Below are 16,616 nucleotides of genomic sequence, written 5' to 3' on the forward strand. Positions count from 1 at the left end.
ACAAAAAATACAACAATTGGGAATATAACCACAGGTCATCATTTAACAATTAAATTATACAGTTGTTACCAGACACACAAAGGCCAAATATAAAGGGATAAAAAATAAAAGCTATCATCGTTTGTATATAATTCTTGAATAATCCCTAGACAGGAAGCTCACTCGAACTTTACGTACAAACCTCTTTTTATCCCTTAGGAAACGTACGAGTAAATGTACATATATTTTGTCTTCTCCCATGTACAGGAAACAGATTAAAAATTCTCAGTGGACAGGATGTTGTCCAGTGTTTCCATTAAATACGATTAAATATCAAAAGTCATTTACATTATATGTTGGATTATTACTAGGTTGGATGAGCAAAAATCGCATGCACTTTGTAATCACGGAAATGTAAAATTTAATGTCGTAAATTATTTTATTCGCTTCAAACTTATAAATGATAAAATTGTAAATTTAATCACTACGGATTTTTTTCGTTTGTACACTTCTAGTATTCTCTCATTTGTTTTCTATCTTTTCTGTCTTTTTTTTTTATCTCTTTTTCAGGCAAAGTTAATCCGTTAATTTTTCGCCTGATTTTATTCACGTCTGTCTAGAGTGCATTACCGAATTGCACTGTAAATATTTTATTCGATCTTTCCTCTTTTAACCGTAAGATGTTAGAGGGATTTCAATGTACTACAGAGTACGATGATCGATTTTACGGATGGTCGAGAAAGAAATTCAATAAATTATTCAACTTACGGAATAATATTAATATACATACTGGTTATAGAGATGAAAAAAGAAATTACTTTAGCTTGAGTATATTAACTGAATAAAGAAATAACAAGAAAAATATTTGATTACGTAGAAATTATATTATTTTTAGTATTGATGTAATCGTTTTTGAATTAATTTATGTTGTGAATATAAATGAACTCGTCTATTTTAAATAGTAAATTTAACAAGCTCAACTTAAAAATTTAATACTCAAAGAATAGAGAAAACTATAAGTAGAGACAGTTTTATCGAATAAAACGACTATAACTTCTGTAGGCTGTGGAAATTTTAATTGAAACTGACGTCTTAATTGTAGTCTGTATATTAATTTTTTGTTCACAGTTTACAAAATAATTATTTAATCAACCATTTTTCATCTATTGTCGATGATAAATCAAAATAATAATTCGTTTTTTATCTGCTAATCTTTTCATTCATCAAAGAATAGATTTTATATATTAAATTAAATATATTGTTCCCCAAATTACATTCAAGTAATTTTTTGATTATTTTAAGCGAATTATCCACCCTCATTACTTATCTGATTTAATTATTTATTTACAAATATTAATTGCTCTGATTGACTCTTATCTTATTTCCTAGTGTGACCAATTGAACTTAGAGGCATAAAAAAGAACAAAAGAATTTACGATTAAATAGATAGAAAAAAATAATAATACTCTGATGAAAGCTTTTAAACTGGAATGTTTAATTTAAAGGTATCCTAATTTTGGTTTGACAGTCATAAAGTATGTGTAGTAGATACGTAGATATATAAGGGAATATAGAGATAGTAGAAATAAAGGCGCCCAAGGGAGTAGTGAGTGACACGAAACAGCAATTTCGTTCCTACAACGGCAACATTAGCAACTTGGTTGCGTACCCTAGGATGCCTACACACGTGATGTCTGCGACATGTGCCAATAATTATTTCCTGGCTTCGAGGGAACCATAAATTGTCCGAAAATTACAATGATTTGCAAGCTAAGTAAGTTAGAACAAAGCTTCAATTTTATAATTATTTATATAAAGAAAGAGCAAGTAAACTCGAGTAAAGTGGAAACAGATACAATAGAATTAGGAAATGATATAGTCTGTCTATCTTGTTTAGGTTGAATTTGATAAAGATGAAGACGATTGATTGATAGAGATGGGACAAGTAACTAGTCTCCAATACGACGAAATTTCCAATTTATTATGTTATTGGAATTGAACGGCTGGCAGGACAAAATCGGATTATCGTAAAGGGGTGGTGGAACATCCTCTGGGCCGGAAACCGTGTCGGGATTACAGGCTGGGAATGGACAGTTGGGATACGACTGTGTAGTGGAGGAGGTCGGAGGTTTACTTGATTTTCCTACTGAAACTGTACCAACTCCAACTAGTTTATTCATAACTCGGTATATCGAAATTGGCTATGTTTTATCATATGTCTATTTTTCATATTAATTAATTGTATAATGATTATTATTTCTCGTCATATTGCCTCGATAACAATCACTATTTATTTAAGTTTCAGTGAGTTTAAGTTTTTCTTTTTTTTCGTTATGTTTATGATGGATAAAAACATCTGTTATCAAAACAATAAATTAAGCTCACTAAATTTGAGAGTTTATCATTGATTGGGAGTGGTCCTGTATGGTATTTGCTTTGCATATTCAGAATGTATAATAATTGTTTCAGAAAATATTTATGTTTTATTGAAGTGAAGAAGAGAGTTGTTTTAATTAAGTATGTTTTATACAACATCATATAAAATTGAATTGTTAAATTAAATTCAAAAATTTTTATAAATTGTATTTTTTTTTTAAATTAAATAAATTTTTGAATAAATTGCATAAATTTTATTTAGTCAATAAAGTTTGAAATATTAAATAAAATTGACTTTTTTTTTAGTGGTTTTTAAATTTGTCTTGAATAATAAAGATATTTTAAACTTTCACACAAAATAGAATGATATAAATTTCATGCTCAAGCAGCAGAAAATAACTTGAATAATATTTTCTATAGAAAAAATTTTTAATGTTATCCCCAGAATAAAAATGATTTTTCTACTTATTTATTACATTAAAAGATTAAAGAAAATTTCAATGAAATATAAAATTCATTTTCTATCTATCAATAAAATTAATTTTATCTTTTCTCATTGTATTTATTTTTCGGATGACAACTTCATTTTCGTCTAACAACTGAAGATTTGACAAAATTTATGTTAATCATATTGATACAATTTTGGTAATGAATAAAACTTTAATAATTAATCACGTACCACCTTTTAATCTCAATTCATAAAAAATCCGACAAATTTTCATTAAACTACCCGCCTATTTCACACACACATATCCCTAAATAAACTCGCATTAAAATATTCACCTTCAGACAATTAAAAAAAATATTATTGATCTCATTATATTATTCCAACCGTCATATGCAATTGTGGGATTAGTTTGTTTAATAATCAAACAAGATTTGTGATATTCAATTATTTAAGGTAGGTTTACATACACATGTTGTTAAAATAGCATAGATTTTTTTTTATGAAATTGATGGATCTAAAACAACAGTAATGATAAATAATAAAATAAATAAAGTAATAAAAACTATTGTATATACAAAATATGAAACAACTTGGTGATATTTTTTTCCATGTAAGTCAAATGCAGTACCTGTAGCACGATTTGCACCCTAGTCAGTATTCTCAATATTCAGCTGGCGAGTTGAAACCCCTAGGATCAACAGCATGGTTGCGGGGAGTGCGTAGTTTCATACAAATACCCGTTTGCCGCGGTTGAAACACTAGTTGCAATCGACGACCTCGGATTATCGATCGATAACAAATGGTTATAGAATCATTGGAATTTGTTGAAGCATCCGTTAAAAGGGGCTAGAGAAAAGTAGCGCAAACGGTAAAGGCTTAAGCTCCAGCGGTTATAGTAAACTAGGATTCATCAGATGAAGCTGGGGGTACACGAGATGTGGCTGTTTTAAATGAGAAAAGAGGCAAATATAAGCCATTCTAAATTTTCATTTTGCCCCAGAAAACTGTTTATTCTACTTTCTTTTTCATTTTCTTTCCTCCATGCTAGTTGCTGCATTCATTAAAAACATGCAATGGAAACAAAGAATCCCTTAGTAAAAAAACTGGTGAGAAAGCCCAAATCAATTCAACTAATTTTCATTAATTACATATAATCTTGAACGAAATAATTGAAAATAAAAAAAATCAGTTTTACTGTTAAAGTTAAATTTCTAATTGCCAAAGACTATATATCAGTTTTAATTATCAATTAAGAGTAATTTTGATAATGTTCATAATTATTGATCACTCAATATCAAGTATTGAAAATTTTTTTAACAGAAGCAAATAAAATGGTAATTGTTTATATTACCAAAAGAAAACAAATTACGTTTAATTACATTGCTAAATATTATTAAAAATTTATATCATTTAATGCAAGTTTTTTTATAATTCTATACTAATTATAGAAACTTTTAGTTGAAGTCAAAAATTTTTGTTTAAACTAATGATTTTATTAAACATGTGGCATCAAATTAGAAATGGATTTTTAGAACCAACTTCACAAAAAGCTTTTCATCATTAACAAGTTCAACAAAATAAAAACATTTTTTTTTATTTCAAAATCTCGACAAGAAGTAATAGAAAATCGTAGAAGTGATGAAAGTTTCAAGAACATTTCTTAAACATAACAAGAAAAATTATTTTCAATCATTATAATTTGATCATTATTTACTAAACTACAGCATCTTCAAATTTACTGACATAAACCTTCTCAAACTTTTTAAGTGATCTTCTAGAATAATGAAAAAGTATAATTAACGTTCGATACTGAATTGATATAATGTATTATCCAACAATTAATTGATACAATCAAAATGATAGTAGACTATTAAAACGATAAAAACACTCGAAAAATATCGAATCTTTAAAATTTCTGCTGACATTTATAAAATTAACATAATTCAAGCTTGGAATAAAAGATAAATAAATAAAAAAAAGAAATTTCAAAGTTAAATCTACTTCAAAATGCAATTACTGCAGAACTTGGCAAATTTTTTAATATCAATGCTTTTACGTAAATAGATTCACTTTGAGATAGCAGTATTTATATGGAACATAGTTATCATTAAATATAATCAGAAGGAATGTAGGATATAGCGACAACTTCTATTTAATTAATGAGTTCATCGTCTGGGTAAGAGGAAGCATTCGTTAATAAAGCCCGCCCGACTAATCCTATCCAATAGACTTTTTCTCTTTAAAGCCCTTATAATCATGTCATAATTTAATTCTGGCTTCATTAAAAAATTAATTTACTACAGATTGCAGGGAAAAATTTCAATCTTTATTCCATTTTGTGAACTTATTATATCGATATAAAAGAAAAGGGAAAACGTTGAAGATAATTAATTAAATATCTAACAAACGAACACACAATTCTATCATTTCAAAAGTCTCAAAGATGTAACTTTGATGATTTTTTAAAAATTTCTGCAAAGAGGAATAAGAAAAGCTCCAAATATATTTCTATGCCATTTGAATAACAGATAATAATACTTTTAGGTACTATCATCGTATGTATAATCCCTGAAAGTAATTGGAGAATCACCATAAACTTAAATTCCTAATCTCTTTTTCTGCTAAATATATACCTAATAATAAACCGTTGTTTTAGTTATAATTAACCCGAATGACTGATTTAATTAGTACATAATAATGTTAGTATGTTGAAATACGTCTAGTATTAAAATAATACTCATACCATCTTCTTCAACCAAACAGAAGAAATGATTATTTGTAAATTATAGACTTAATTTATTTGCACTAAGAAATTGATTAAGTATAGTTGAATAAAAATTCTCCTATATATTGAAGTTAACTGATTTGATCGTTCTACGTATATAAATATTAAAATATATACATGTATCCTAGAGGCAATATAAGGATAATAATGAACTTGGATTTTGTATTTCTTTCTCCAACTATATACTAAATACACACATCACTAGATTTTTGTTTTCATTACTCCATTTAGTTTATTTCTTTGTAAATCATGGTTTTCACTCAATTCGCAATCAATAGATTCAGTTTTAAATTGTATTTCTATTGATTGACCTTTTACGATTCAATTAGTTTATACTTCTAAAAATTGCACACTCAGTTTTTCAACAGTGCCACTTATTTACTTTCAAAATATTTTCTGTTTATATTCCCTTAAAAGTTGACATCAATACATATAAATACAACTTTTTTATAAGTTTTTATTGTTTATTTTATTATGATATAGTTTATTTTCAATTCAATAACTCTATTCTCTCTTTCTATCTGCTGTTTCCAAACATGCTATCTCACGTACACATACACATACACGCACGCACGCATAAACAAGCATACTTTTTAATCGTTGTCAATAAATTATTCTTCGGGTTCAGTCTCACCCGTCCATCCTGTTCAGTGAATCAAAGGCCTGGAAATTAACTGCATTCGGTGATGTCAAAAATTTTTCTACCGTATTATTGCAACACGTATCTTGGGGAGTGGGTGGATCATCTGGAACCGGTGTTCACTCAACAACTCAATGTCTATTACATATTAATCGATGATAATTTTGCATTTTTTGAAACAAATATTTAAAATTAACAACTATTAACTGTTAAGGTGATTAAACAATAATTTATTTTTATTATTCACCGAAATTTTTCGAACTAAAAGCGATAAAAAAAATAAGTAACACGACCTAACACGATTCACAAGATTACTAACACACACGCCTATCTTTCTTTATGTTGATTCCTCTCATTACTCGTTTGCTCATGAGGGAGCCACTTTTCAGACGCTATGTCAATTTTCGTTATTAAATATACGCGCGAAATTTTCAAAAATCATTTAAAACTCAAATGCAATTTCTAATAAACTATCTACAAATATATTAATAAGAAATTAACATTACGTTTTACCATTTAATTACAAAAAAAAATTATTAAGCTTTATAAATCATAAAATGGAATTAGTGATCATTAAAAAATGACTCTGTTCCATTATCAATAAATCTTTCTCTCTTCATCAGATTAATCCAACATGTAAAATGGCGGTGTACATGTGCGTTTAAGAATAGGATATTAAAAAAAGTTTTCAAAGGTTTTCGTTAAAAATTGAGAATACAACAAAATTAAAAAATGTTTGTAAGAAAATTGAGAGTTCTTTTGAATGTTCATGAACGATTGTTATACTCACGATTATATTCAGCTGGACTTGTATCGAAAGTTAACCTCAATCATCCATATAACAATTATTTAAAAAGTATTCATAAAAATTTACCACATAATAATTCACAATTTATTATATCAAGAAATTTATCAAATTTATCAGAAACACTTCAAAGAGATAATGAAGAGGATAATAACAATGATTCCAAGAATGACGACTATGATAAACCAAGTTTTTCAGAAAATTTGTTTGCTTATAGTGTATTGTTAAACAATAAAAAACTTGAAAGTACAATAATGCCACGTTTAATTCCTGATGAGGATATTACAGATTGTATGATAGATAAAATTCTGAACAAAAATTATGAAGACACATGTTCAAAGGAAATATTGGATGACTTTAAAACACTGTCTTTATATCCCAAACGAGAAAATTTATTAATAACTGATAAAAAATTCGAAAAAATTTTATTAATTTTAAAGACGTACGTTCAAAGTTACACTAATGAAGAAATGAAAGATATATTCAGGTGTCTTGAATTGTGGCAAACTACACACCGAATTAAATTTGATAAAAACAATCCAATACCTTATTTTCAATTATTAATGGAATTAGACAACGATTGTTTCCTTAGGCTGAATGATTTTAAAAATGAAGATTATTTGACATTATGTGATCTTTTTTGGAGAATCAGATATCTAAAGGCAGCATTTATAAAGAAAGCAGTAAAAAAATTGGGAAGACAAGTAAAGCAATTGAAGCCAGAACATTATTTACAGTATTTGTTTATAATTAATGTTTCTCGAAGAGCATTCAAAAATATGTACGAGTTGGAGTATGCATTAGAATTATTTATTCCTGCATACAGTGCTGAAGAACTTGGAGTTATATGCATGGGTTTTTTCAAAACTGAAACCCGATTATATAATCCTTCATTACGAATCAAAATTATTAGAAAATTTATCGAAGAAATAGACTCTGTAAGAGATATTGCAATATGTACGTTATTTAAAATAGTGAGACTTAGTCTTGGAGTAGACGAAGATAATACAATGAAAGACCTCTTAAATGCTTTTCGACCTAAAATTCAGAATGTTTCTGGTATCTGTCTAGTTCATATTGCTCATGCAGTTTCCGCATTGCATTTTTATGATAAAAGATTTATGGATGAGATCGTAGAGCGGTAAATTACTTTTATCTACATACAAGTCTTTTATTATAAAGGTTTTATTTTTTATAATAAAATAATATCTATTTAATAGCTTTCAGGAATTTGTTCCAACTTCAAGGGCAAAAGATTTGGAAAGAATTCTTTTCAGTTTAGTAACTTACAAATATCCCAAGGAACATCCTATTTTTGAACAGATAGTAAACGAGTTTAGAAATCCTCAACGTGCAAAAGAACTAGCAAAGTAATATTCCCTTTTATAAATATTATTTTCATATAATATTGTTGAATTGTATTATTACTATATCACTTTTTGTTCGAACAGTCATCCAGTATGTTTAGGTGCATCATTGATGTTTTTATCTCAAGCAGAAATATATCCATTAGATTTAATTTCAAAAGTATTAGACCATGAATATCTGACAAAATATTACAAAATGAATCCGTATAAGATAGGCAGAGAGTATTTAACGTTTAGTACTGGTGTACAAATTGAAGTACCCGAGTATGATGGGCCATTACTTCCAGAAAAAGTTGCGAGATATTTAAACAAGGTAATGCTTTATTCTTTTTACTTAAATATAAATTAAATGGGTAGTTATTCAATTTAATTCTAATATTTTTTCTGTATTTAGAAATATAGTACAGACCCACCAGATTTAGATCCAGATATGAATGTACGCATTTCTCAGGCTAGCAGATTTTTACTTGAAGTTGTTAATCATTTGAGAGATATTTTGGGAGCTTCTAGTTTTTTTACTGACCAATTATTGCCACATTATTCAAAACAAGATATTATTTTCTGCCTAGATAAAAATAAAAATTTTGTGTCACCGAAACCACATTTTCCTCAAGCTGGACAAATAGGTGTAATAAAATATGCACCTACAGATCCTGATGAACATACATGGTTAGTTCTTCTTTTGGCTCCAAGAAATACCATTTTTAATAAATACTCAATAACAACTGGCTTGTTTGATGCTAAAATGAGACAACTTAAAAAAATTGGCTATCAGCCCATTCCGGTAAATATTTTTTATTTTTTTTATTTCTATTTATTTGTCCTTTAACATAAATATTTAATAATTAATAAATATTCTGTAGCTGTTAGCTACCAAGTGGATGTCCATTGTATCAGTTGAAGACAGAAAAAATTATCTTCGAAGTCTATTATTTGCAAATCATGTCAATAATACAACATCGATAAAATCATCATAAAAGTATTACAAAATTGTTTTTTTTATTATAATTACTATAAAGGTAATGCTTTGGCAATATCATTCGTAAAAATAGACCAGCTATATTTTACAAAAATTGACAATTTGTTTTTCATAGATTTGTAAAATAAAAAATAATACAAATCCATTCAATTTTTTTTAAGTTATGAAATTTACATTTTGTATGAAGAAATTTCTTCTATAAAAATGCTTGAAAAACTTTTCGAATCATTTTAGATTCTTTCATAATTTATTAGAAAATTTTTAAATCTTCAAAAATTTTAACGTTAACAAGAATAATTATAGAAAAAATAGAATGATAAAAGAAACAGTTGCTGTAGGGTGAGTTAAGACATTAGTTAACTCTAAATTTTTTTTAATATCAAACACCCAGTAATGAACTCATAATTTTCTTCGTATATTCATAAGTAACAAAAAGTGTTGCAGTTGCTGGAATTGTCCTAATTAGTGTAGGTTTTAAACCATTGTATAGTGCACTAACGCCTTCTTCTCGAATAACTTGCTTCATGATAACTAACGCAGGCTCCCTAAGATTTTTAACCTAAAACATTGTGATAAAAAAATTATTTTAGTCTATTGAAAGTACAAATGTATTAAACAGAACAATTTATTTACTTGAATTCGACTTTTGACAACATCAGCAGGAAAAATAACAAGCCAAAGAACACTTCCACCAACTGCACCGGCAACCATAGTTTTTTGCCATCCAATATCATCACGACTTTGTCCAGGTTTAGCGAGAAGAGTTCTTGTCAGTTCATAGCCACCGAAAAAGAAAAAATAACCTGGCATTTCTCTGGCAATTGTTGATGAAAGACCTCTGAATAATCCTGTAAATCCATTCTCCCGAATTATGTTTTTCGTGAGTGACCAAGGGCTAATGTATTGCTAAAACAATAAATAAAATAATTATAGAAAAATAAATACATTTTTATATAGTGATAAGATTATTTTAGAATTGGAATAAATGGAGAGCGAAAACAAATTACCCTTATACCACCTTGTACAGATTGAAGTTCTCGCGTTGCTTGTAGACGACATTTTATAAGTTCAGTAGGACATAAAGTTAAAGAAGAAAAAAATGCAGCAAAAAATCCAGCACATGCGTTATCAAAAATAGTTAAATTTTTTACGTTCTGTTTTCCTGAAAAGACTCCAATATTAATCATTGTTATGTTATACAAAATTATTAATGAACGTATTTTACCAGTAATACGTGCAATAGCTTGTTGACAACCACCATAAGCTGCAAAAAGAACAGAATTTTCAGCCACATTTGCTACTACAGCGGGAAGGGTTCCAGCATATAATCCTCGAGCTAAACCATCAGTTCTTAATGTTTTCATAAAACAATTTGCCATTCCACTGTACATGTTAGGGAATGTTTGCATTTTGACTTTTACTGTATCAAGTGGCTGCCCTACGTACACTAAAGCAATTCCTCCTAAAATAAAAAAATAATTATCACATTTATTTACAAAAATTATGTAGCTCAAGGCTGAGATTATCTTTTGATGAAAAGATTAAAATCTTACGAGAAATTATGATAAAAATTTTCTTCTCTAATCTAACAATACTGAAATAGAAGTTGTACTATGATAAAAAAATATCATCATGTTGCCTAATGCATTGTCAAAAGTATTCAATAGCAATGACATTATCATATAACATTACTACTATTAACAAGTGATGTAAATATATGTGAAGACGTATAATTACCAAGAGATCCAGCAAAAAAATCAATGAATCCAGTTTTTAAATGTTTCAATTTGTCAGTGGTATATTCATGTACTTCTAAAGTCATGTTTTTCTCTTTTTAATTTTTTTTGTAACGAATAACAATGAATTAATGCAATGCAAAATATTTCAAGAATAACATAAATTGGTTTAAGCTTTACTGTCTCACGATTAAAGATAATAGTACTTATAATTCGAAGACTCCGGATTGTTTGGTTTATTATATTTCGCACATTTAATATAATGTATACAGACAAAGAATACAAAGTTACAAGGAACTCTAGCGAGGCCAGATTTAATGCCGGATTCATATCATATGAGTCTGGCTATATCCTATGAGTAATTACCGACAGCAAGAATGATTATTTTTTATAAAACATATCGAGTTTCCAATCTACAATTTTTACCAGGCATTTATGCGTTTGGATGTAGATAAATACACATGGCTATATGCTAAAAACCGGTTGTATTATTAATTTAAAGATTGGATAACTTTTTTTCAAGGCTTGATTAACAACAAGAATGGTTTTTACTTCAAAACTATTCTTCAGTCTCTGCAAAGGACCAGATGAATTTTGGCGCAAAAGAAAAGTCTTTCAAATGGTCGCAGTAAGTGTTAACATTAATTATTTAATGTCATTTTGTTGCTTAATTATAATTTCAAAATATGATTTAATTTTTTTAGCATTTAAAACGTCGTAGAAGAAATTGTTACTCTTCAGCCATAAAAGGTTTTCACCGGTCTTTGAAATTTGCAACTAGAGGAAGAAAATTGAAACGAACACAATTAAAGGAGGTAAGCAATGTGATAAGATAATTATAAAAAGTCACTGTTATTGATATAATTAATAATTAATGTTTTTTAGTTATGGAATCAAAGACTTGACGCAGCTTGCAGTCAACACAACATTGATCCTTTAGTTTTGAGGGAAGGTCTTACAAGAAGTGATATCTTACTTGATCGAAAGACTCTAGTAACTTTAGCTATTTGGGAACCACGATCATTTCAATCTATTGCAACAATTGCATGTGCTAGAGCTAAAGCAGATGGGCTACGGCGCATAAAAGATTTGGCTTTTCCTACTGCCGTTCTTGCTCGAGGATTGTATAAATAAAAACATAAAAGCCAATTTATAGTTTTGTGCACCAATAGAATTTATTAATTTTAGTTAAGCATAATGTATTGTTAATTTTTCCAATATATGATTCATTTCTTCATAAATAAATATTGTTTTACGATTTCCTAATTTACATTCGAACAATATGTTAAATAAAAATTTCTTATAATACCACTGTCACTCTATGAACTGACAGGATTATAATTATTGCTTAGCATTAACAATTTGAACAAAATCTGGTTTCAATGAAGCACCGCCAACCAAGAATCCATCAATATCTTTTTCTTTAGCTAAATCTTTAGCATTGCCAGCAGTTACTGATCCACCATAGATAATCCGTAATGATTCAGATACTGCTGGACTAACATTCTTTGAGAACCATTCTCTAAGTTTATCATGAACTTCTTGGGCTTGTTGTGGAGTTGCAGTTTTACCAGTACCAATAGCCCATACTGGTTCATAGGCTAATACAACATTGTCCCAAGATTTAATTTTATCTGCAATAGCTTTAGTTTGCCTGAAAACAACTTCTTCTGTTTTTCCAGCTTCACGTTCTTCCAATTTTTCACCAATGCAAGCGATAACCTTTGATCAAAATGATAATATTATTTTAAACATTGTTATGACGAAAATAGTACTTGAACAAATAGATAATTCTTGACATAAATATTATGTAAAATTACCTTGATACCAGCTTCAAGTGCATGAGCTACTTTTTCAGCAGTTAATTCATCACTCTCTCCAAAGACATTACGACGTTCAGAGTGACCAATGATTACCCAAGGAATCTCATTATCTTTTAACATAGCAGGGCTAATTTCACCAGTAAAAGCTCCTTTGGGCACTTTGTAACAATTTTGTGCGCTTATGGAGACATTACTAGGTAAAATTCCCTTCGTATAATTTAAGTATATTGACGGCACGCCAACGACAACCTCTATAAAAGTAAGGATAAGTTGCTGGGTAAATTAATTCAAAACATGATTATGTCTACGTGATAATTTGCACATACCAACATTTGGATCCAGTGGGCCGGCTTTGAGAAATGCAACTATTTCATCAATTTCTTTTTTTGTACCATTCATCTTCCAATTACCACCAACGAAAAATTTTCGTGCCATTTTGTATTAATGAAAATGCAATACACTTGACAGCTGACAGAAATATCACTGATAATGGATGCTGACGAGATTTAAGCTAAGCTGAACTAACTTGCTCTTCTGACCTTCTCGATTGGACTAAGGTGAATTGACGTCCCCTCAGACCTTGATCTATTTAACATTACCTCTCTAGTGTATACAAGAATTTATTAATAGGAAAAAGATTTTTTTTATTAAATCAACTTCATTTTAAAACTCCAAATAGTTGATAATATATTTTAATTAACCTAATGTTTTCGATTTTCATTTATTTAAAAAAAAAAACAGACAAATCAGTTGATTTTGAAAAATTTCTAACCTTCCGTCGATACGGTTAAAAACTACCTATTTTAGTATTATTATTATGTATCCCCTCTCTTTGTTATTTATCAATTCATGTATTGATGTGAAAACGTAATAATTACATTTATAATATATTACGATCATTTTTAAGTAGTTACATTCATGAACATATTTTTTTAAGGTAATGAAATAATACTATTTAAAATAATTTATCATGGTTGACGTAAATTCTTTAATTTTATAGCAATAAAAATTTATTCATGAAGGTTATGTTTATTTTTATATTACTCTGATTTTGATGCATGATTATTGATTATTTAATTAAATATCAGGGAAAACATGGTGACAGAAGAAGCAACAGAAATAAAGAGGCCTTTACCAGTATTTAAAAACCCATCATTTCAACAGAAATTTAGACCAATAAGTATATCAGGTAAAAAACGGACTTGGCGTTCATTAAAACAAGTACTTGCTCAAGAGCGGAGTCTACCTTGGCCTCCGGAATTTGTTCATTGTAAGTTAAATAAAACATTTAAATAAAAATTTCTTCTTGGTCGTAAACGTTACGATTTTGATTTTAGACAGTTCAATAAATGCACCACCCAGCTTTAAACCAGCCAAAAAATACTCAGACATCTCAGGCTTATTAGTAAGTATTATTTATAAGAATTGAATTTTGTAAAATTTATCTTATCTGATTAACTAATTTATTTAGTCCCGATATACGGATCCACAAACAAAACTCTATTACTCAACTACTGAAGAATTTTCAACTGTGCGCAGCTTACCAATGGATATCACTGCAGGGTATCTTGCACTTCGTGGAGCATCTAGTATAGTTGGTTAATTTACATTAATTAAAGAGGTTTTTTTATTTAAAAGGAAAAAAAACATTGAACTTTTTATCGCTTTTATATCATATTTTATATCATTATTTTATGTATTTTATTTTACATATTTGATCGATCAATATTAAAAAAGCTTGATATTATAACTTATTTTTTCAAATAAAGTTAACGAAGATAAGAAAAGAGAACTCGATGAACTCTATAATCGCCCATTAGTCTTGCACTGCAAATTTCATTTTTGTTCTATTTAAAAACATTTCCTATTGACGAATGGGCATTGGGACATGCATGACTCATTTAATTAACGTCGTATGCTTAAAGGACCTCCAAAATCGTAAAGATGTTAGTAACGTTAAACTATTTTTTATGGTCCAATACATAATCATACAACAGTTTGTAATTAATAGAGTCGCGATGAAATTCGAAAACAGTTTAAATCTTCACGTTAAATCGAAATATTTTTTTGGTTTTTTATTTATTCAAGATCAGGTAGATTATCATCATCACTGTCACGATCATTATCTTCATCAAAATCACCAAAGTCTGGCTTTGATTCTTCTTGGTTATTAAAGTAGGCGAAGTCCTTAAGGTTCTGAAAAAAATTTATTGGTTATTAAACCGAACAATAGTACTATGATATGTCTGAATGAAAAATTTATTAATTGGTGTTGTACAGTACCTTTTCAAAGTCTTGTGAACGTTCACCATCACTGCTTGAATCCTCTTCGTCATTATATTTATTAAAATCAATCTTAAGCCAATGGAATTTTTGTTCTTCTTTAGTTAATCTTGGCCAAAAAGGTCCGAATTCTTTTTTTGTAAGCGTTACTTCATATAGTCTTCCTTTTGAATTTTGAACTGAAGTTTCTGGATCTATTTCTCCATAAAAATTAATAGTTACTTCATGTTCTTTTTTCTCCGTTCCTCCAACACCTTTGAAGTATATTTTTTCGGGATCTATTTTGACTGTAGGATTTTTACAGTCTTCTAAACAAAACGTAAGAAAGACTTGTCCAGATTTCTGCGCCCACATAACGAGGGGAGGAGTAATTCTGAAATATTTTAAAAATCAAATATCAGTTACTTCATCATATCAGTTTATACAGTTTCATATCATTTAATTACTTTTTATTGATCATGTTAATTCACAATGAAAACTTAAAAAAGCGTGGCTTCTTATATTCATAAAGAGGTTAGAAAACAAAACAATTATGCTTGAAAATGCTAGTCATTGCAGTAGAATGATCAATGATAATTTTATACATAAAAAATATGAAAGACAACAAATGAGTATCAACTTTACAAATAAAAATGAAAAGAATAAATATTCTCAGATATTTTAATATGAATCAAATTATAAATAAGAAAATGTGACACATTTTGTATTGGATTTTGTCGTTCGACAAAATTCATAATGGATCTTCTGTTAATGAGAAAAATCTAGAAACTTTAAAATATAGGCTTCTGCAAAAAAAACATTATTTAAGACTGTTTATTTTGTTAAAATTTATGAAATAAAGATAATTAGACGCCGGTTTCCAGAAACTTCATGAATCAATACAGTTTTACAACATGGCGGTGTTTCGGAGCTTTGCAGCAAACACTTTAGTAATGAGAGACAATAAATATTTCTAGAATTGTTTTAAAGCAATGTTTATTTTCAAAGAAGAATAAAATTATTGTTTTTTAATTTTTATTAATGATTTTGTTACTTACGGATTTTTATTGCTCATCGCAAAAAATTATTTTCAGACCGGAAAGAAGCAAACACACAATGCAGTTACACCTATCACACACTCGCAACTAACTCGTAGTGGTCGTCTTGTCAAGTGCCATCTAGGTGGCAAAAAAAAATACCAACAGCTTGTAAAAATTTTGCATTACTTCAATTCGAGTTTTTTCATTGGTTTACAAAACAAAAAATAAATTCTTTGATTTTAAATTTTTCTTTAAATAAAAAAATGGTCAACAACATATTTTTTATAATTTTTTAAATCGGAAAAAGTATTTTAATATTATCTAAATTAAATATTAGGCTCAATTTTCAAATCATGATTCAAATTGCGCGCCCATT

At 28.4% G+C, this 16,616-nt stretch overlaps 7 protein-coding genes across 13 annotated transcripts in view; 3 read left to right on the plus strand and 4 right to left on the minus strand.

The window, feature by feature from the left end:
- Positions 1-6,361, minus strand: part of heph (polypyrimidine tract-binding protein 1 heph) — a 174,313-nt gene extending 167,952 nt beyond the window's left edge. For 2 of the 6 annotated variants that reach the window (XM_035095795.1, XM_035095751.1), the window contains exon 1: positions 6,223-6,361. In XM_035095795.1, coding sequence (XP_034951686.1) covers positions 6,223-6,230 — 8 coding nt within the window. In that variant the 5' untranslated portion in view covers positions 6,231-6,361. Of the gene's footprint in view, positions 1-6,178 lie in introns of all 6 variants that reach the window. The other 4 variants (XM_035095805.1, XM_035095767.1, XM_035095707.1 and 1 more) reach the window with 3 other exon arrangements.
- On the plus strand, positions 6,303-10,311 carry LOC118074458 (FAST kinase domain-containing protein 5, mitochondrial). The gene is made up of 6 exons (XM_035095672.1): positions 6,303-6,442; positions 6,852-8,174; positions 8,254-8,403; positions 8,485-8,713; positions 8,795-9,184; positions 9,264-10,311. The coding sequence occupies exons 2-6, from the start codon at positions 6,961-6,963 to the stop codon at positions 9,375-9,377; spliced, it is 2,097 nt and encodes a 698-aa protein (XP_034951563.1). The 5' UTR covers positions 6,303-6,442; positions 6,852-6,960; the 3' UTR covers positions 9,378-10,311.
- LOC118074536 (mitochondrial ornithine transporter 1) lies at positions 9,185-11,426 on the minus strand. Its single transcript, XM_035095835.1, has 5 exons — positions 11,117-11,426; positions 10,605-10,841; positions 10,387-10,541; positions 10,013-10,285; positions 9,185-9,938 (listed from the first exon to the last, which is right to left on the minus strand). The coding sequence occupies exons 1-5, from the start codon at positions 11,199-11,201 to the stop codon at positions 9,759-9,761; spliced, it is 930 nt and encodes a 309-aa protein (XP_034951726.1). The 5' UTR covers positions 11,202-11,426; the 3' UTR covers positions 9,185-9,758.
- A 114-nt stretch (positions 11,427-11,540) lies between these two features.
- mRpL20 (mitochondrial ribosomal protein L20) lies at positions 11,541-12,360 on the plus strand. Its single transcript, XM_035096643.1, has 3 exons — positions 11,541-11,743; positions 11,820-11,930; positions 12,001-12,360. The coding sequence occupies exons 1-3, from the start codon at positions 11,657-11,659 to the stop codon at positions 12,247-12,249; spliced, it is 447 nt and encodes a 148-aa protein (XP_034952534.1). The 5' UTR covers positions 11,541-11,656; the 3' UTR covers positions 12,250-12,360.
- Positions 12,294-13,651, minus strand: Tpi (triose phosphate isomerase). Its single transcript, XM_035096609.1, has 3 exons — positions 13,265-13,651; positions 12,936-13,189; positions 12,294-12,837 (listed from the first exon to the last, which is right to left on the minus strand). Exons 1-3 carry the CDS (start codon positions 13,371-13,373, stop codon positions 12,457-12,459), a joined length of 744 nt encoding a protein of 247 aa, XP_034952500.1. The 5' UTR covers positions 13,374-13,651; the 3' UTR covers positions 12,294-12,456.
- Positions 13,652-13,742: 91 nt separating this feature from the next.
- Positions 13,743-14,656, plus strand: LOC118075052 (INO80 complex subunit C). The gene is made up of 4 exons (XM_035096657.1): positions 13,743-13,875; positions 14,027-14,208; positions 14,276-14,343; positions 14,410-14,656. The coding sequence occupies exons 2-4, from the start codon at positions 14,034-14,036 to the stop codon at positions 14,539-14,541; spliced, it is 375 nt and encodes a 124-aa protein (XP_034952548.1). The 5' UTR covers positions 13,743-13,875; positions 14,027-14,033; the 3' UTR covers positions 14,542-14,656.
- A 336-nt stretch (positions 14,657-14,992) lies between these two features.
- Positions 14,993-16,387, minus strand: p23. Of its 2 annotated transcripts, none has more exons than XM_035096623.1 (3): positions 16,259-16,387; positions 15,222-15,594; positions 14,993-15,134 (listed from the first exon to the last, which is right to left on the minus strand). In XM_035096623.1, exons 1-3 carry the CDS (start codon positions 16,273-16,275, stop codon positions 15,018-15,020), a joined length of 507 nt encoding a protein of 168 aa, XP_034952514.1. In that variant the 5' UTR covers positions 16,276-16,387; the 3' UTR covers positions 14,993-15,017. The 2 variants fall into 2 exon arrangements, with proteins under 2 accessions (XP_034952514.1, XP_034952522.1); XM_035096631.1 differs by lacking the exon at positions 16,259-16,387 and adding an exon at positions 15,668-15,821.
- Positions 16,388-16,616: the final 229 nt, after the last annotated feature.

Source organism: Chelonus insularis, unplaced genomic scaffold (assembly GCF_013357705.1).
Source record: "Chelonus insularis isolate UGA/USDA-ARS -01 unplaced genomic scaffold, ASM1335770v1 contig_116_pilon, whole genome shotgun sequence".
Taxonomy (NCBI): domain Eukaryota; kingdom Metazoa; phylum Arthropoda; class Insecta; order Hymenoptera; family Braconidae; genus Chelonus; species Chelonus insularis.